This window comes from Typha angustifolia, chromosome 4 (genome assembly GCF_048772165.1).
Source record: "Typha angustifolia cultivar Huaian chromosome 4, ASM4877216v1, whole genome shotgun sequence".
NCBI lineage: Eukaryota > Viridiplantae > Streptophyta > Magnoliopsida > Poales > Typhaceae > Typha > Typha angustifolia.
This window is the reverse complement of record NC_133242.1, coordinates 4,598,436-4,615,736: the sequence shown is the minus strand read 5'-3', so window position 1 is coordinate 4,615,736 and position 17,301 is coordinate 4,598,436. Positions and strand designations below refer to the sequence as shown.

General features: G+C 34.4%; 1 protein-coding gene across 3 annotated transcripts; it reads left to right on the top strand.

The window, feature by feature from the left end:
* Nucleotides 1–5,199: 5,199 nt before the first annotated feature.
* On the top strand, nucleotides 5,200–17,170 carry LOC140758788 (lysine-specific demethylase JMJ31). 3 transcript variants are annotated; one of them, XM_073095087.1, is made up of 15 exons: nucleotides 5,200–5,330; nucleotides 5,431–5,508; nucleotides 6,325–6,408; nucleotides 6,532–6,699; nucleotides 6,937–7,005; nucleotides 7,086–7,212; nucleotides 8,299–8,371; nucleotides 8,512–8,628; nucleotides 10,866–10,985; nucleotides 11,540–11,558; nucleotides 12,309–12,387; nucleotides 14,541–14,854; nucleotides 15,540–15,655; nucleotides 15,743–15,836; nucleotides 16,600–17,170. In XM_073095087.1, exons 1-15 carry the CDS (start codon nucleotides 5,217–5,219, stop codon nucleotides 16,657–16,659), a joined length of 1,632 nt encoding a protein of 543 aa, XP_072951188.1. In that variant the 5' UTR covers nucleotides 5,200–5,216; the 3' UTR covers nucleotides 16,660–17,170. The 3 variants fall into 3 exon arrangements, with proteins under 3 accessions (XP_072951188.1, XP_072951187.1, XP_072951189.1); XM_073095086.1 differs by having other exon boundaries at nucleotides 6,325–6,435; XM_073095088.1 differs by lacking the exon at nucleotides 5,200–5,330 and having other exon boundaries at nucleotides 5,444–5,508; nucleotides 6,325–6,424.
* The last annotated feature ends 131 nt before the right edge of the window (nucleotides 17,171–17,301 follow it).

Here is a 17,301-nt window from a genome sequence, read left to right as displayed (position 1 = left end):
GGACGTGGAGATGCATGAAGGGGTCCCATCAAGAAGGCCCACTAAGAGCTCATGGCTTATTTAGAAACCTTAGCTGCATGGTGAGGCACTCCTCAGTATATATTCTTTTGTGCTAATTCTGGGACCACACTCTTCTTCTTTTTTACTTCCATTTTAGATCTCTTTTAACCTTGGTTGCTTTGCAACATAAAACCCTTACACCTCTCCCTTTCTTGGTCTATATATATCCTCTCCTCCCCTCCTCCTTAGGCCAACCTCTCTCTCTCTCTCTCTCTCTCTCTCTCTCTCTCTCTCTCTTCATTTAATGGTGTGGTGCACCACAAGCAGCTGAAGCTGCCAGCATGATCTGATCCATCTTCTCCTCCTCTCCATCGACAAATCTTCGATGGGAGCATAATCAGATCATGCTGCAGTTTCATCTGCTGGTAGAAGCACAGGAAAACCCTAATCTTCAAATCTTTTATTTATATGTGTATCCTATTAAAGGAAAAAAGAAGAAGAAGAGGTTCTTGAGATGGTAATTATCTTGCTTTATTATATGAAGAGATCTGGTGAATAACAGGTGGACATAAGCAAAGAAGAGAAGAGATAAGTAATAGATGCCCTAAAAATTAATATATAGTTGGTACTTCTGAGATCTTGTCCTTGAGAGCTGAATAAGGACAACCTTCCCTGTGAGTTATTTTCTTATTTAGTTCTAATCCTTTTCTTCTTCTCCTCTTCTTTTTTTTCCTTGTGCAGAAAATTTATTAAATCAATCTTCTCTTAATAAGTATTGTGATTGTTTCTAGCCATTTCCTAGGAATTCAAAATGGGTTCTGAATCATCATGCTGTGTTATATGAATGAATATATATATATATATATATATATATATATATATATATATACATTATTTTTCTCTTTCTCTCTATCTCCCTGATAGTATTCATGTGCATAAGGGCTCAAATTGGTTACTTAATTATGCATATATTGTTCTGTTTGCCGACAGATCTAAATTTGAGTTACAGCATCATCAGCTTAATTATTCAAATATATATGCAACCTCAATTTTTTTGTTAGTTTCTTAACTGGTTTACATATATTCCTTATTCCTAGTGGTTAAAAAATTTAAGGCTACTTGAAGAACATAAGATTGTAGAACTGATGGGTTCTCAGTGTTCTTTATCTCTTTATATTGAAAGGGAGTAAGATATATCAGAGCTCAATGTTTCTATAAGATACAATCATTCCACCAGGATCCTTCTCAAGTACAAATTATAAATATTGAACCACAGAGCAATAATTAGACCCAGACATCTTTACAGTCTTCCATCCTTGTCTAGATCTACTAAAGTGAAGCTCTTAGCTTTCACTTTGCCAATTGCTGTGGTGTAAACATGACATTTAAGGCATTTCAGGTCTTCGCAGCATTCAATATTCTGTTTGATGACATCTTCCTAATTGAAGAGCCTTCTCTCACTCCAATACTTCTCATTGATGTTAGCTTGTTTTCTTCTCTCTCTCTCTCTCTCTCTCTCTTGGTTGTTGTGGTACTTTGTCACTGTGTGCTTCTTGGGAGAGCTTCATGGTATAGAGTCCAAGTATCCTTTATTGATTTGGTTAGTGCAGACAAAGCTCTTAGGGGTCCACTTGAAAAGTAGAGAGACATTAGAAGTTGTCCTCTTCCATTTAGTGTTTGTTTCCTTACAGTCTGAGGTTGTTCTCATGAAGGCCAAAACCCATATCTCCTTCCTTGACCTTTAGCACAAAATGGCATGCCCTACACTTGTGTGAGTGCAAAAGTTCCTGCCCTTGGGGGCTGCTTTTTGCTAAAGGTCATGAGTGGTGGGGAGTTGAAAAGGTAGTATGAGAATATAGGGCAGAAGAGATCACTTCCAAGTGTGGAAAGGAATCTCCTTTAGAGCATATAAGGCCTGAGGAAAGGAGCAAGGAAGATTTTTAATGTCAACTTTGGTGGTATCTTAAGTGCTAATATTTCTGGTACACCTACTGACTAGTTCAGGAAAAGTTTTCTAGGCTTAGCTCATGAAGCTGTAGGACTTCTATTAGCTTGTTCATATTTGCAAACCACAGGAGAAGACAAATATAGTATATAATTAGCAAGACCCTCAATGATCAACTTGTGTAATTAATTATTTATTAAAGCAACCTCTTGTCACTGAAAGGGGATATGAAGAATACTTTAACCCAAAATCATGACATAATTATATGCATTTTCTATTTTCTCCATTATGAATTCATGATCAAATTTTGTCTTATATCAACTATTATATGCATGTATAGGACATCAAATTTGTTAGGTCTTGTTTGAGTTAAATTCAAAGTATCTTAACAAATATGAATCAGATAAGTAACTTAAACATTGCAAGTTTTTTCATAATACTAGGTATATATATTCAAGAATTTTTTGCATTTTTCCATGTACAATGTCATACTATCCTCTATTATGCATATGTATTACCACAAGGAAGTAAGAAAAAGTGCATACTTGTTATCTAAATGACATGTAAGTCATAATGTTTATAGCAGAATAGGCACATATGCTCATAACAAGGAAGGATGCATTTAAGTTGAATCTGTCTTACTAACAATAAGTTGCAGATTTTTGCATAGATATCACCTTATCTACCGAAACCGACAAACATTAACATGGTTGAAGTTTAAAAAGAAAATGGTATCCAGATGAAGTCCATAAAGGAAGTAACTTCTCTAATATTTCTTATCAGTTATCTCTGAAGATGCTTATACACACTTTGTAGAAGTTCTCCAGAAGAAAAAGGAACTCTTAATATACATAGCAAAACAGATAAAAATTAAAAAGAGTTAAGGAAAAATTTTAATAGGACATGTACTACTTATGTCCGTATTCTGAGAAGGAAGAAGTCAAAAAGTTTTCTTGCCATGTCTGAAACCTATGCAATCCATTTATCATACTGATCAAATCAGCAGCATATATAGGAACCCATTTACTGTTGTCTCAAATTGCCACTCTCAAGAATAGTTTCATATGATAGCACACATTAATTGGCTTGATGTTACTTATGTGTTAAAGTGTCTTTTCCCCCTGTTGTTCTTGATATCATAATCTGCCAATTGGTCTAAACACAACTTCTAAAGTCAGAATAATCAGTCATAAACTAAATATCATCTGCAATTCTAGTGTTGACTATATTGGCATTTTATTCTTGATAATAGTAGATTTAGTCAATCAAATTCTTTGAAACGGAAAGTTTTCCAGAAACCATTTGTTGATCAGAAAGAATATTGACTATATATATGTTTGAAAGAATCACACAGAATTATAAATCATTTCTACATTAACTGCAAAAGAATTTTCCCTCAAAATGGTGTGATGAACTCTAGATGACGTTTATTCTAATACTCGAAATCACGCAGTAAAGTACCACTTCATCTAACTTTTCCCTTTTGTTTTGTTGTGCTCCATCTCTTTGGAAGAATCAATAGACTGAGGTTAACAACTCCAATTAAACCTAATAAGTTTCTAGTTGCACCTTGTATATATATATATATATTCAATTTCTCAAGATAAGATCAATGCATTTTTCATCTGATATATAACTTTGAATTGATACTGTCTTCTTTAGTTTTGTTAATTGTGTTTATTTTCTTCTAATCCTTCAACTTCTCTGTACATAGATAGATCGATTAATTTGCGGTTTCCTAGTTAAGGGGAATCAGACAACTTTGAAGGTGGAGGCTTCTTGGCTGATGAGTATGTGGTGGCATTGTAACAACATACAAGATCTCAAGGATGTGATTGAGCAAGTCTGCAATTTATACAGCTAATTCATTAAAATTGATAAAAAAAACTTACAGTGGAGTCAATGTTTTGGGCTTCATGAAAATATATATTTTGATCAGGGAGAGAAGAATCTCCCAAAGAAGCCTTTTATCATGCAGCTACTTCATGATTTCTCTTTGAACAGAAGAAGTAAATTCCAAGATGCATAAAACCACCATTTTCTTGTCTTAATTCCCTTCTGTTCCCTTATACATCTCTCTCTAGAAAACATGTTCTAGATTGGAATCAATAAACAAGAACCAAATAAAAACAAAGAAAGAAGCTCCAACATCATATATACTTTTCTCATGGTATGCAAGCTATGCAATATTTGTTATTCTATGCTAGGAAAGTTTTAACTTGTAATTGGATGTAGAAGTGATGATAAAGCTCATTCAATGTAATCTAATAAAAGAAGCAACCTTTTCTTTTTAATCTCTTCTTGCAAAAGAATATCCAAAGAAGCAGTCACTTAAATCTATTCAGAAAATCATATTACATTGCATAAACTATATGAAAAGATTAGCCAATTGATTTGATAAGATTCAGTAAAAATCAAGTAGAAGCAAACATATAAGATTAAAATTTAGAGTGGAATCTCTTTCAAAAATGGCATCCCATCAACTAAATCTTTGGTTATTTTTTACACAAACTGCTACTCGAAAATATCATAATTTCTCATTACATTCTTTAAAACATCATAATTGCTACTAAAACGCTCCCTCTTTAAATTTAGAGTGTATAATATTTATCAATAACTATTGTCTCGCATAGAGTAAAATATATTTTGTTGTACTATGATATTGAAAATAATATCGGACAGCTTTCAAATCATCTTTAATAATTTACACAAGGGTAAAATAGTTTCTTTTCATGATTATTTAAATTTAACTAGTAAAATAATATTATGAAAGAGTATAATGATTTCAATGGCAAATGTGATACTTAAATATAACTAATCATGGCTAAAATTGAAGTTAGATGAATAAAAGACTATTTACCCACTTGGTGTCATAATATGAGAAGGCAAATATCTTTATGCAAGGAAAAAAAATTATTGATAATTATTTCACACTCTGAACTTTATGCAAGAAGAGAATTTTTTTAGTTATTTATATGTATTTATTAACTTCATTAACTATTTTAGTTAGAGAATTTTATGAATATTTGTCAAAAATTAAGCAGTAACTTTGACTTTGAAAAAGTCAAAAAAATTAATTGGTAATTATAATATTTTAAAGAATATACAAATTTATAATTTACGCCCTATATTTTCAGTATTTATAGTGGCTTATATTTGAACTATATTCTCAGAAAATATAGGGTGTGAAATGTAAATGTAGTTTTCCGATATATATACCTCCGTTGTGCGGGCGCGACCTGGGTTTCAGCTTGGTATTTCCGCAAGCGAAATGGAAGCAGAGGTAGGAGACCGAGTAGAACCAGCTCTGCGCGTTCGCCAATTCGAAGAACCCCCTTCTCCTGGAGCTTTCTCCCTCGAGATCGAGCCCAGCAACGTTCCCGCGGTATGAGAAAGCTTCTTTGGCTCGGATTTTGATCTCAATGTCGCTTCTGTTGTGCATCCTGTGGACAAATTGTGAGCTCTTTCTTTCATTCTTTTGGAAGGTGTTTCGTGGCGTTGTCAAGGATTGGGAGGCCTCCTCCAAGTGGAATCCTTTCGATGGTGGTCTCGACTACTTGGAGGTGTTCGTCTTCTCTTTCTTGTTATACTTCTCGGTTCTTGGCGTTACTTTGAAGCTTTTGGGGGTTGCGATCGTTAACAATCCCTCGACATTTGATATAGAACTATTTTGTGCCTACAAAGTTAGCTGAAGGAGAACAAATATCCAGAGAAGAAACATGAAATTCTTCTTTCAAATATTCTATCTCTCTCAATACGTGTGCATTATCACTTAGATAGCGATCTTCACTTTCCCAAGGTTTGAAGGAACCAAATGGGAGATTTGTCAAATTCAAGTCTCCAACATCATGGCAAGTTGGAAGGAACCGAATGGGAGACTAGAACAATATAGTAAAACATTGCCACACCCATCATATGTGAAATATATTTGAATTCATTCGAGTGGTTGCTAGTCTTGTGGCAGTACTTTTACTGAGAAATGTTTTATGTTGGTACTTTCTATGAGCCCTTAGCAGCAATTTCGAACTTGGAGGATTTAATGGTACTAAATCTTCTGATTTACTAACCTTCTCTGTAAATATTCGGGCATGAAAGTTACATTAGATCATCTTAGAATGCCTTTATCACCGTATAACTCCTGTATATTTCCATCCATCATATTTCTGCATTGGCTCTCTTTTAGTATATATTCAGAAGAATGTTGTACAACCTGATGTCTGAATTATGCAAGAGCCTTATTAGCACTTTAGCAGCCATCCATATGAGACCCTTTTTGTGATCTTAAACTTATTATCTTCATGTTTACAATATTATACAAAATTATATACTTTGACTTGATTTTGACACCAAAATTTTGAAATCTGTGATAACAATTGTAGGAAAAAGTAGGTTCTGCTGTTGTAGAGGCCATGACATCTAAATCTGCACCTGTATTCTATGGGGATCTAAGAAGTCATGAGAGGGTACGAGTGCAGCTGGGTATTTTGAAGGCATCATCTTCTTTCCAGATATATTTGTGCATGTTGAATTTCTAATTGTTGCTGTCTTATGCTGTATACATTTTCCACTGGTACTTTTGGCCATAGGTACCTCTACCATTTTCTACCTTCAACACCTCTTGTAAATCTCATCTTCAGCACTTGGGTGGCGTTGGTGGTTCTTCTGCAGTGCAAGAAGTTGTCAAGGAAACAGCTTATTCAGAAGGAACATGCTCAACCTCCTTAAAAACTCCTGATCAATTTTATTTAGCTCAGGTACGGATTTATTAAAGTATAACAGTTATTCGCTGTCTCGATTGAGTTTTGCTTTTATTTGCAAAAAGAAAACACATGAAAACTTGTGATTCTGTGCTTGCGATACATCTTTCTGGAGGCATAGGTTGCTGCTTGCTTTAGCTCCTATATGAGACTGTGAACTAGCTAATTAATAAGTTGCATAGCCGAAGGTGTCAGTTTTTTTTAAGTATGACAAAATAAGTTATTCTTATGCAGGTCTCAATTTTTAATGCTGAAAATGAAGAAAGGTGCTCCTTGGAGATCTTGAGAAAAGACATTCAGACGGTTGAATTTTGCTTTACTCTAGATCTTTTTTATTTTGTCTAGATTTGCCTTAATTGATTTTTCTTTGTTTGTTCATGCAGCCTATATTTCTAGGAACTAGAGCATTTTCAGCAATCAATTTTTGGATGAATAGGGCTCGATCAAGGTCTAGTACCCACTATGACCCACACCATAACCTACTTTGTGTTGTTGCTGGTTGCAAACAAGGTGTCTGTTGATTTATCTTTTCTGCTGTAATTCAAGTTTTAACTATTACTATTTGTGAAATGCCCATATGATATAAGCATACCTGATAATCATAAACCACTTTCTTTTACCTTCTGCTAGGGTGGATGAAAAAGATGTATGTTTCTTTTCCAAAATCTGCATGTTCTTGATTTCCTTGTGGAACATATCATCAATCATCACTTTCATCTCATTGTGGAATTTATGGAGATGACGCCTAAGTTTCCTGTTAGCGTGCCACTTGGATCAAGTTAAATTTTATGTTTTTGGATGGGCCCTTTTTCTCAGAAATTGAGCATGTAGTTTTACTTACTACAAATAGGCTGCTAATAGACATCTAAAGCCAAGTTGGATATTGCAATCTGCTGAGAAATCATACCCAAGCTCATGTTATAACACTTTGACCATATCCAAAAACACTAGTTATATCTGCGAGTAACATGCTGGTTTAATTTATTCAGAGATTAAGGATGTGTCTATATTGTCAGGACTCAGGGTTGAGTGGAGTTAATTGTGGAGGACATATATGATGTTACATAGTTTTGGTAGTCCTAAATATTTTACCTTCTCAACTGATACTTATAACATCTTTATTGGTAAATATGTTTTCTGTGTTATTTAATTTTTGTATACCTAGAAAATCACAAAAAACTTTCAGGGGTGAGCCAAGCACAAGAATATTGGGAAAAGGTAAGGCTAATTTACTTGCAGTTGGCAAAATATTTCTTTCTACTGCATTAGAGTATCTGTCCAAGTGGAATTGAATGACTCCCCCTCATTGAATTATAATTGATGTTTGCTATCTTAGACCCTGCTAAGAAGTTCAGCAATGTTGTCTCTATTTTCTCAAATTATTTGTAATAAAACTGAGCCTTTGGGCTCTTGTTCGAAAAAAAAAAATCCTATCTTTCCTGGTTCTTGACTTCTATTCTGAGCTTAGCTTTTGTCTGTATCATCCCACTTGATCAAATGCATAGTTTATCATGTGTCAACTTGTAAAATATGTAGCAGAAGCATTGGGAACATGTATCTGATCATTTTTTCTTTCATTGAATTCCACTATTCCAGTTGTTTTATGGCCTCCTTCTGCATGCCCATTTTTATATCCAATGCCTGTATATGGAGAGGCTTCCAACCATAGGTATGCTGCATATCTGTATTCTTCAAGACAATTTTGTTCTTTTTTTCTTGAATCTGTTTGCTACTATCAACATACTAGAATTTAAAGTAATTCTGTGAACTAGATATACTAATATTCTTTACCTTTCATTGCCCTCGCAGTGCTGTCGATATACAAAACCCTGACCTTTCGCTTCATCCTAGGGCTAAACACTCAAAAGAATATTCTGAAAAGATCATTCTTCACTCCGGTGATGCTCTTTTTATTCCTGAAGGATGGTAAGACATAATTATTCTGTTCTCATGTACTTCATTTGACTTATTCTTTTGTGATTTTAATTTTGTTATTGCATTTAAACTGGTGAAAAAAAATGTGAAGCAAGCAATATTCTGCTTGCTTCCAATAAAAACCAGAGCCTAGGAGGCTTCTTGCCACTTGCCAAGTCATGATCTCAGGAGGAAAAGGAAAGTTGATCGTGGAAATGAAAAGTTGAAAGCCAATTGCTTCACCTCCAGTTGGTGATGCTGCTTTGTTAATATCTATGATTATATTGACTAAGTCATACTTTTTGGGTCTTCAATCCAATTGAACAATATGAGTACACATAGTAATGTAATTGACTGGGTTAACATAGTTTTACTTTGTTAAAAATCATTTATGATATTAGTTGACTGTCACAGTATGTTCATTTTATAGCTGTTTCAGTCCCTGAGAAAGAATTTAACATTAGTGTGCTTGATGATGATGGCAAGTTTGCACTTTCACTAGCTAATTTTATAATAATATTGTCACGACCCAAATCGGAATCATGACCGGCCATATACCTCAATACACTTGAAATACACGAAGTCTTAACTAATATTTTCCAAGTCCCAAAATAATAAAAATTTAATTATAAACAACTAATTCTAATAAATATAATTCAACAATAAAGAAAAGACCAATGTCATCATTGATGTGTTTCCAATCAAATTAAAATAACATATGGTAATGTCTAATACAACTGATGGATAAAATAGTAAAATCCTAAGTGAAGGTGAAGTCTCGGTGCATCTCGCTCAATCGCCACGTTGACTAGTACTTAAAATATTAAAAGGGATATTTAATGAGTCAACAACTATAGCTCAGTGAGTAGAATCCACTCAAAAGCCAAATAAATCTAAAATTTATAACTTTAAATAATATCCAAATCTAGTAATATAAAATGACAATTTTGCTAAGCATGCTCATAACAATAGTAATAACAACAACATAAGCAATAATAACGTAAATTATAACTTATAACATGCTTCGTGTCAATATGCCAAATTTCTCTTAATATTAATAATAATGTCATATGTCTTAATTTGAGATTGTGCCCAATGGTTCACATTAACTAGAAGCCACCTCAAGATGTGTTTGATTCTTTTCCTTATATTTAATCCAGTTAGGTTCACTAGGAGGTGTCACTATGTGATAAATACAACTTACTTTTTCCACTAACCATTGAGAGATATTAGAGTCACCTCAGGGAGACTCTTGGTCTAGCCCGAGACTTTTATCCAACCGCGCTAGAGTCACCTAAACAGATTATGTACTGATTACGAATAGGTCTGTCCCCTGGACTTTTTTCTAACTGTACCAGAGTCACCTAAACAGATTATGTGCTGATTAAGAATAGGACTGTCCCCTATACTTTAAGGTAGACTTGAGTCACCACAGGAAGATGTATAGAGAATACCTAGTCTGTGTCTGTTCTCAAAATCCTACCACAATATCAATTTTATTTTTCCATTAATATTCACGATCATTTATATAGCAATGCATGAGTCTTATGTTTTGCACACAAAACATAATAATTCACATAGAAATATAATAATAAATTATACACAGAAATATGATGTTTTATTTGCATATAAAGAAATATGTTGAAACACCCAAACCTTTAAATACACGTGTATATCGCGTGGGTAAATCCCCCCACGTGGTGCATTACGTGACCTGTCAATAATATGTTTTCACAAGGCACATAGAAATGTATATTCATATCATAAATGATCTCAAGCAAAATATAAATCAGGATACAAGTTCCACATGCTACAACAAGCCTTCAAAGATATACGTTCAAAATACAACTCCAATCATAATACCCTCGCAGAGGCTCAATACAACTAATAGAAATATAATAGGGATATATATTGATCCGGATTCCGAGTTTCGGAACCTTGCATCAAATGCATGTAATATGATAGGGATATATATTGTTTTATCCATATTTTTCAATAATTTATCTTATTCCAGCAAATGACTGAAGGACATGGTAATATGGTATACTGCCAGCAAATTGTCTTAGCAACAAAAGGTATTGGCAACAAAGAAGAGTACGTAGATTTAGTGATCTGGTGTTAAGTGTTAGTATTATCATTTTCAGCCAATTAGTATCGTTTATCAAGAAGATACTAAAACTCCATTCTTTAACTCAATTGGCATTGTAGTAGTTGTTGGGGCTTAGTGGTTAATATGATTTCTTTAACAGGTTTCATCAAGTGGATAGTGATGATCTGACTATTGCGGTTAACTTTTGGTGGAAATCACGCACGATGACTGACATGTTAGAACATATGGATGCATATTATCTGCGTCGGGTATTGAACAGGTATAGTTTTCTTGTTCTCATTTTATTGGGTAGCTCAGAGGCATGTTATCATATTTTTCTGCATTTTTAAGATCGTAGCTGCCCGTTTAGTCTTATTAAGATTCCATGTAGGCTCCAAAGTCCAAACTCACTCATGCTTCCGCTTTTCCTCCTTCCATCTTACTGCTCCTCCTTTTCTCCCCAAGTTATCCTCCATAAAGTTTTCAGTGGCATCATAAACAAGATCGGTATCAGGATGACCACCTAGTGATATATTTGGTCAAAAATTTCTATTATCAAGTTTTCTCTTGATTCCTGTACGATAATGTTAGACCTTATGGTTTATGTGATTATCTTTAATTTTTAATGGCACTTCCATCCAGAAATCCTATTCTTTGCATATAGATGATTTTAGTTTTTTGCATAGAGTCCAATTGATGTTTAGTTATAATTTATCTGCAAATTAATAATCTCACCTTGGGAAGCGGCTGACAACACTTTTTTCTTTTCTTATTATTTCTCCTCTTTGGTGCTCTTGTGGGATTTTCTTCTCAAAACATTGATCTGTAGAGAAGATTGGTGGACAAGGAAATGGTATGCATCTTCTTGGTTATTTTACTTTTTGCAAGATAAAACTTTGCTTATTTATTGTGTTTTTACTCTTAGTACAAAGAATTTGTTTTCAAGTGTGCAAGTTTTTCTATACTCTAGTTTCATTCACTTGGAGGTTTAGTTGCTTGCGAGAAGAGATTGTTCAGTGATGTTGTTCTAACTTCTTATTCTTACATCTTATCAGATCATGCAGTTAGGTCGGAGCATTACACATCTCTTTCTGAGTATCTGTTTATCCTTAGAATTTGTCAACAGTAGAGAGAATCTGCTGATGGCCTATATCTTGCAAATATAAAAATTGGATTGGCTATTTTACTTTATTGCACTCACAATCTAATCTTGGTTTTGGTTTCCTGGCAAATGCCTGGACAATACGACCCCCTTATCCGAATTAGTTGCATGATACTGCTTTGGCTTGTCTAATAGATTCACAAACCAGTCTACCAGTGTCCTTTAGTTAGTCTTGATCTACATAGTTTACACAACTTTGGTTTGTACTTTGAAAGTTTCAGCTGAAACCCAAAATGATTCAATGCAAAACAGATCAATTTTGGCCGTATAGAATCTGAAACTAAAAATCAAATGCCTTCAGGGGTAAACAATCAATCTCAGTTGAGTTTCGGCCAAAATGACCTGATAATAATAGTAATGTTTCATATTATTCTTTTCCTTTCAGTAGTTTGCAAATTCACAGATGTAACATCTTAATCCTCTTCTGTTTGAATATGACAGAATAAAATGCTGTGCAAGAGTTCAGTCGGCACTCCCAAGGATGCAGAAAATTCTCATCCTTCTAATGAAGATTCAAAAGGTCTTCTTTAATTCTATGTCACCTCCTTCAAGAATTATTTATTCAACTTCTACTTATGGTTAATTATGTGCTCTTCATGTTAGAATCTGCTTTCAGTGCTTGAGTTATCATCTCGAATTTCTTTTCGTCCGAAAGATCAGTCAATTTCATCAATCCAGTCCAAGAATTCATCAAGTTGAAGTTTGCCCTCAAAAAATTTCTATGTCAATCTTGATGTCATGATCCCCCCAATCTATAGGTCTCGGATTCCTATCATAGTCTCGTTCATGTCTCCTATCCGTAGGGTCACCCTCTAGTTCATTATTGTTATCCTCATTTGGATTAACTACTATTTTTGGTCTACGAGCCCTAGGATGGTTTTGTGGTAGTGGTTGCACTTGGATTTCCACTGAATGTTGCAGAATTTGAACCATTCCTTGTTGTGGCAATGCCATTGCTGTTGTAGCAAAGTGATCTTCTGTAATGTAATCTATGTTGGAGTTTGTACCATACGTGTTCTCAAATGATGTTGAACTGTTCTATAGACCTATTGAATGATTTTGAGCGGTGAAGGTCCTCGGGATGTGAATATACATGTCTTTAGATGTAGGACAGAAGGTTGTTGTGCAATTTGATGCAAAAGGAAGTAAGAACTATTGCATGCAACCTATGCCTGCAAATAAGCAAGCTCTATAAAACTTGCTCTGATACAAATTTAATACAACTGTAAACAAATGTTGGAGCACATATGATTAAATGTAAGCTAAATAGCAATATAGAGAACAAAAATAGTAAATGATCATAAAGCTTCTATTATAATATAAGCAAGATCAAATTCAATTCATTTTAAACTTGATAAAACAAGCAAATCTGAAATTTATAACTAAAAGATGAGGCCAAAGAGAACAATGCATCTTCTACTAGACTAAGATCAATCAAGAATGGGCTAAGGATTGGTCTAGGCTTCAAAAACTCATAGATGGTTGCAGGATATAGAACCAAAATAAGGCTTTTTAATATAAACAGTACCAAAATGTTGTTGGATCTCACCCGCCGTGAAGAATAGCTTTTAGCCTTGAGTCTTGCCTTCATCTTCAACTCCGTGCACCAGTAGTTTTCAATTCTATTGCAGGAAATTCCTCAAGGCAGCAGCAAATACATAGAAACGGAGCAAAGTGATAAGGAACAATGACAGAAACCCACCAGGATTATGGGAGGTTTGTAGAAAGGAGAGTAATGTAGAATGAAAAATAGATGAGAGATTTATGTACAGAAGAAAAGTGTTTGGTAACCTTCAAAGATGATTCCCATCTAGGGGTTCTATAGGGTTTATATAGAAGAAGGGAAGACCAAAGGGCTTTTGGGGAGTTTTGGGGAGGTCCAAAGATTGAGAAGTCTAAAGAGTTGTGTGTTTTCTTTTTTCTTTTTTCTTTTTTCTTTTTTTTTTTGAGTGAGAGAGAGAGAGAATAAATCATCTAATTGGAAATTGATACCACATCATGCATGGAAGCATCAAACAATTATTCTTCTTATCTAGTTGATTTGAAGACAATTACAAGATCAAAGTCTTCATCAATCTGTTGATTCTACCAAATATCTGATCAAAAGAATTAACTCTCCTGAATAGAAAAAAGTTAGTAATTTGAGTAAAGTCGCGATAATAGACTGAACTCATCTTGCTGCAAGCCTACAAGACTAGTCATGAGGTAAACTACGACTCAAACCCTAATTAGACAAAAAGAATTACTTTCAAAAAATAGAAAGTTTGGAGCTAGACTGTGGAATCAGGCCTCCCATATACCCTGGTTTAAGACATGCCTCTATGCTAGAACAAATGGAATCATTGAACCACCAATTCCTTTTTTACCCAAAAATTGAGATCACTGTAGAATCTATCTTTCATGCAATTGTTGTAGGTTTCTGAACCATATTGTTTAGATAGACTGACAATTGAGACTTTAGTTGCAGATCCTTCCTCAAATTTTCTGTTTTCAGTTCTGAATCATTACCAGATAGCTTCTAACGCCACCTTGTGGAATTGCCCCTGCTATCTCCTCCATTACTATTGATGCATAACAGCCCTATATCACATAGCTACCCTGTTTTGGGGATTACTAGAAATTGTTCTTTGTTTTTGTTTGCAATTTTAGTGAGGACCTTTTTTGCTTCATCAGGTTCTGAGGAGCATGATTTTATTAACCAGATGGAAGACCTCAAAGGTGAAAGTGAGAAGCATGGACTGTTACAGCAGCTAGAACCCTTTGCACTCCAAGCACTTTATGAGCTTATCTCTTTGGTTCATGACAGTGTTAAAGTTGATCAAGACAAATTATTGCAGTCCAGTAATCCAAAAGGTTCATCTGCCAATGTGAATAGTGAAAAGAAGATTGATACAGATAATTCATCTCTCTTGGAAAATGATTCCATTGCAAATATCTTTTGGGCTCTTGAACCACTTGTACTCAGGAAAGTCCTGTTAGCCATGGTGGTATGTTCTTAACCATCTATTCAATTACTCCATGTGTTATAACATGTTTTTATGATGCTACAGTTGCAATAACCTGACTGGAAAGAATTGGAAAAACAATGTATAGGACTGAAGTTTTCCAGTTTAAAATAAAAACTATTCTAGAAAATAAAATTTGAAGTATTTCAGTAATTATTTGGAGATTCCTATTTAGTGACTAGAATGACGATGATGAAGTTCTCATCTTTTAACTTGTTCAATACTTAAATTAAGTTGAGCATATATTTACCATGTTCAATTGGCAGTTAAATTAGGAATAATGGCAATCAGTACTTTAAGATTAGAAAACCTTTAAAGAAAGAAAAAACATTTTTGTGATTGTTCAAAAGTTTTGGTAAGAATTCTACTTCATCATATCCAGTGGTTTCTATTGATTGTATATGGAATTTTGACTACCTTGATGGTCATCAAGAATCAGAACTGAGAAACTTATTATAAAGCCTTTAGAACATCTAAGTTGTCTTATTGTCAGTATATTTTTTGCACAATATTTTTAGAGTGACACAGTAGGAGCAAATTGGTAATGATATCATGTTTCATTAATCATTTTATTTGATTTCCCTGATTATCTTGAATCTTCAATTAATCTCCCCGTCTGTTTCTACTTGGATACTGATTAAAATCGCCTGATTCACCTTCATTCTAGCATCATTTTCCAAGAACACTGGAGGCGCTTATTATCCACATGCTTGGACCAACAGGAGCAGAAGTTTTGACACAGAAGTTTGACGAAATGGATCATCAAACCACAAAAGAGCAACAGTATATATAGTCTAATGCCTTCTTTAGTTTTTCTATGTTGGTCACATGGACAAAGTTTTGAACTGCTTTGCTGACACTTATTTGCAGGGCAGAATTTTACAAGCTCTTCTACAGCATATTTGATGACCAGTATGCTGCAATGGATGCAATTCTGAATGGAAAGGAAATGTTTGCTTTCCAGGTACCTCCTATTCCACAAAAAAGTTTTTAGCTTCTCTATTATCAGCTTATCACATGAAAAGAAGTACTATAGACTACCAGATTATGGGCATGGTTTGAAGTTTCGTCCGAAACTGAGATGGTTCGCTGGAACATTTCGCATTTCGGTCCTATTTGATCCAAAACTATTCTCAAAACTAGCATCTGACCAAAACAACCATTTTTTTCTAATATATTTTAAATTCAAAGCTGGATTTGACTTGAATCCAAATTGTATCTAACTCAAGATCAACCTCATAGCTTAAATGCTTTTAGATTTTGTGTGATGCATCGAAAAGTAAGAAAAAGAAGACTTTTTATCGAAAGAAATCTAAAACCGATACAATAAAACTAGAATCAAAATTGTCCCAAGTGTTTCAATTTTTAACCAAGGTGAAGCCAAAACCGGAAATTCGAACTATGATTATGGGATGTTTCATTCGCTACATGTTCACTTGGACTCGTTCTGGCACTTGCAGAATCTCACTACTTATTATCATATATGATATATCTCACATCTTTGTTTCCAGCATTAGTTACATAGATAAAAATGAATAAACAAGATGTTTCTTCTTAGCTTGTACATTAGAAATTACTGCAGATATATTAGATAGTAGCATCCATTGACAATAGGTACTTCTCAGTCTAGATGTAATTGAACATTGGTTATTGGTTTAAACAATGTAGCTATCAAGCACCCATTACTTATGTCGAAGAGGTTTACAACTCTCCTTTTCAAATTGCAGGCATTCAGGAATGTACTGGATCTGTACCTTGGGGTGCACGTTGACCAGCCCGAAAGTTAATTACAGAGGAAGTGTATATTGCAACAGTAAGTTTTACGCGATTCATGTCAGGAGCAGCTTTTGTTATCAAGAGGGCCTCGGCAAAATAGCATTGATTGTATGGCTGGATGAGGAAATTAGTGCTGGAAACTTCTGCCAAGTTGTGGCCATTTGATTTCTTCAACCTTTCTCTCGGATGTAGTGTCTAGCAAGTATGTGAAGGCAGCCTATTAGTTCCATATGTCGAAGCTACTTGGTTTGTTATCAAAGACTATCAAGTGAACGATGATGAGATAAGAGTTCAAGTTGATTTATGAGGAGAACAAATTCCCTTTCTTCATGATACTTGTAGTTTGCTGCAATTGTTAATCTTACTCAACTATTCCCAAAGCCAGTCGAAGAAGGTCATTTTATGCCCTCTTGTATACAGAGTTGGTTTTAGAAACTTTGCCTGTCTGACAGTTGAATGTGCTTCAAATATGTAAAACAGCACTCATTTCAAGATAGAAAAGTAAATTTCCAGTTGGTGGCATGAAGATAGAGCAGCAAACATAATGTATGGAAGGAACTAAATATAAATTACAAATCTCCAATATGGTGATGATAAGTGAAATTGGAGATCGTTATGTTGCATGCTCAAAGCTACCAATTTTCTGCTTAAAG

Coding starts and splice junctions, on each gene's coding strand:
- LOC140758788 (XM_073095086.1), top strand. CDS start 5,217: ATGGAAGCAGAGGTAGGAGACCGAGTAGAACCAGCTCTGCGCGTTCGC. Junction 7,213..8,298: donor TGTTGCTGGTTGCAAACAAG/GTGTCTGTTGAT, acceptor CCACTATTCCAG/TTGTTTTATGGCCTCCTTCT. Junction 15,837..16,599: donor AGGAAATGTTTGCTTTCCAG/GTACCTCCTATT, acceptor TTCAAATTGCAG/GCATTCAGGAATGTACTGGA.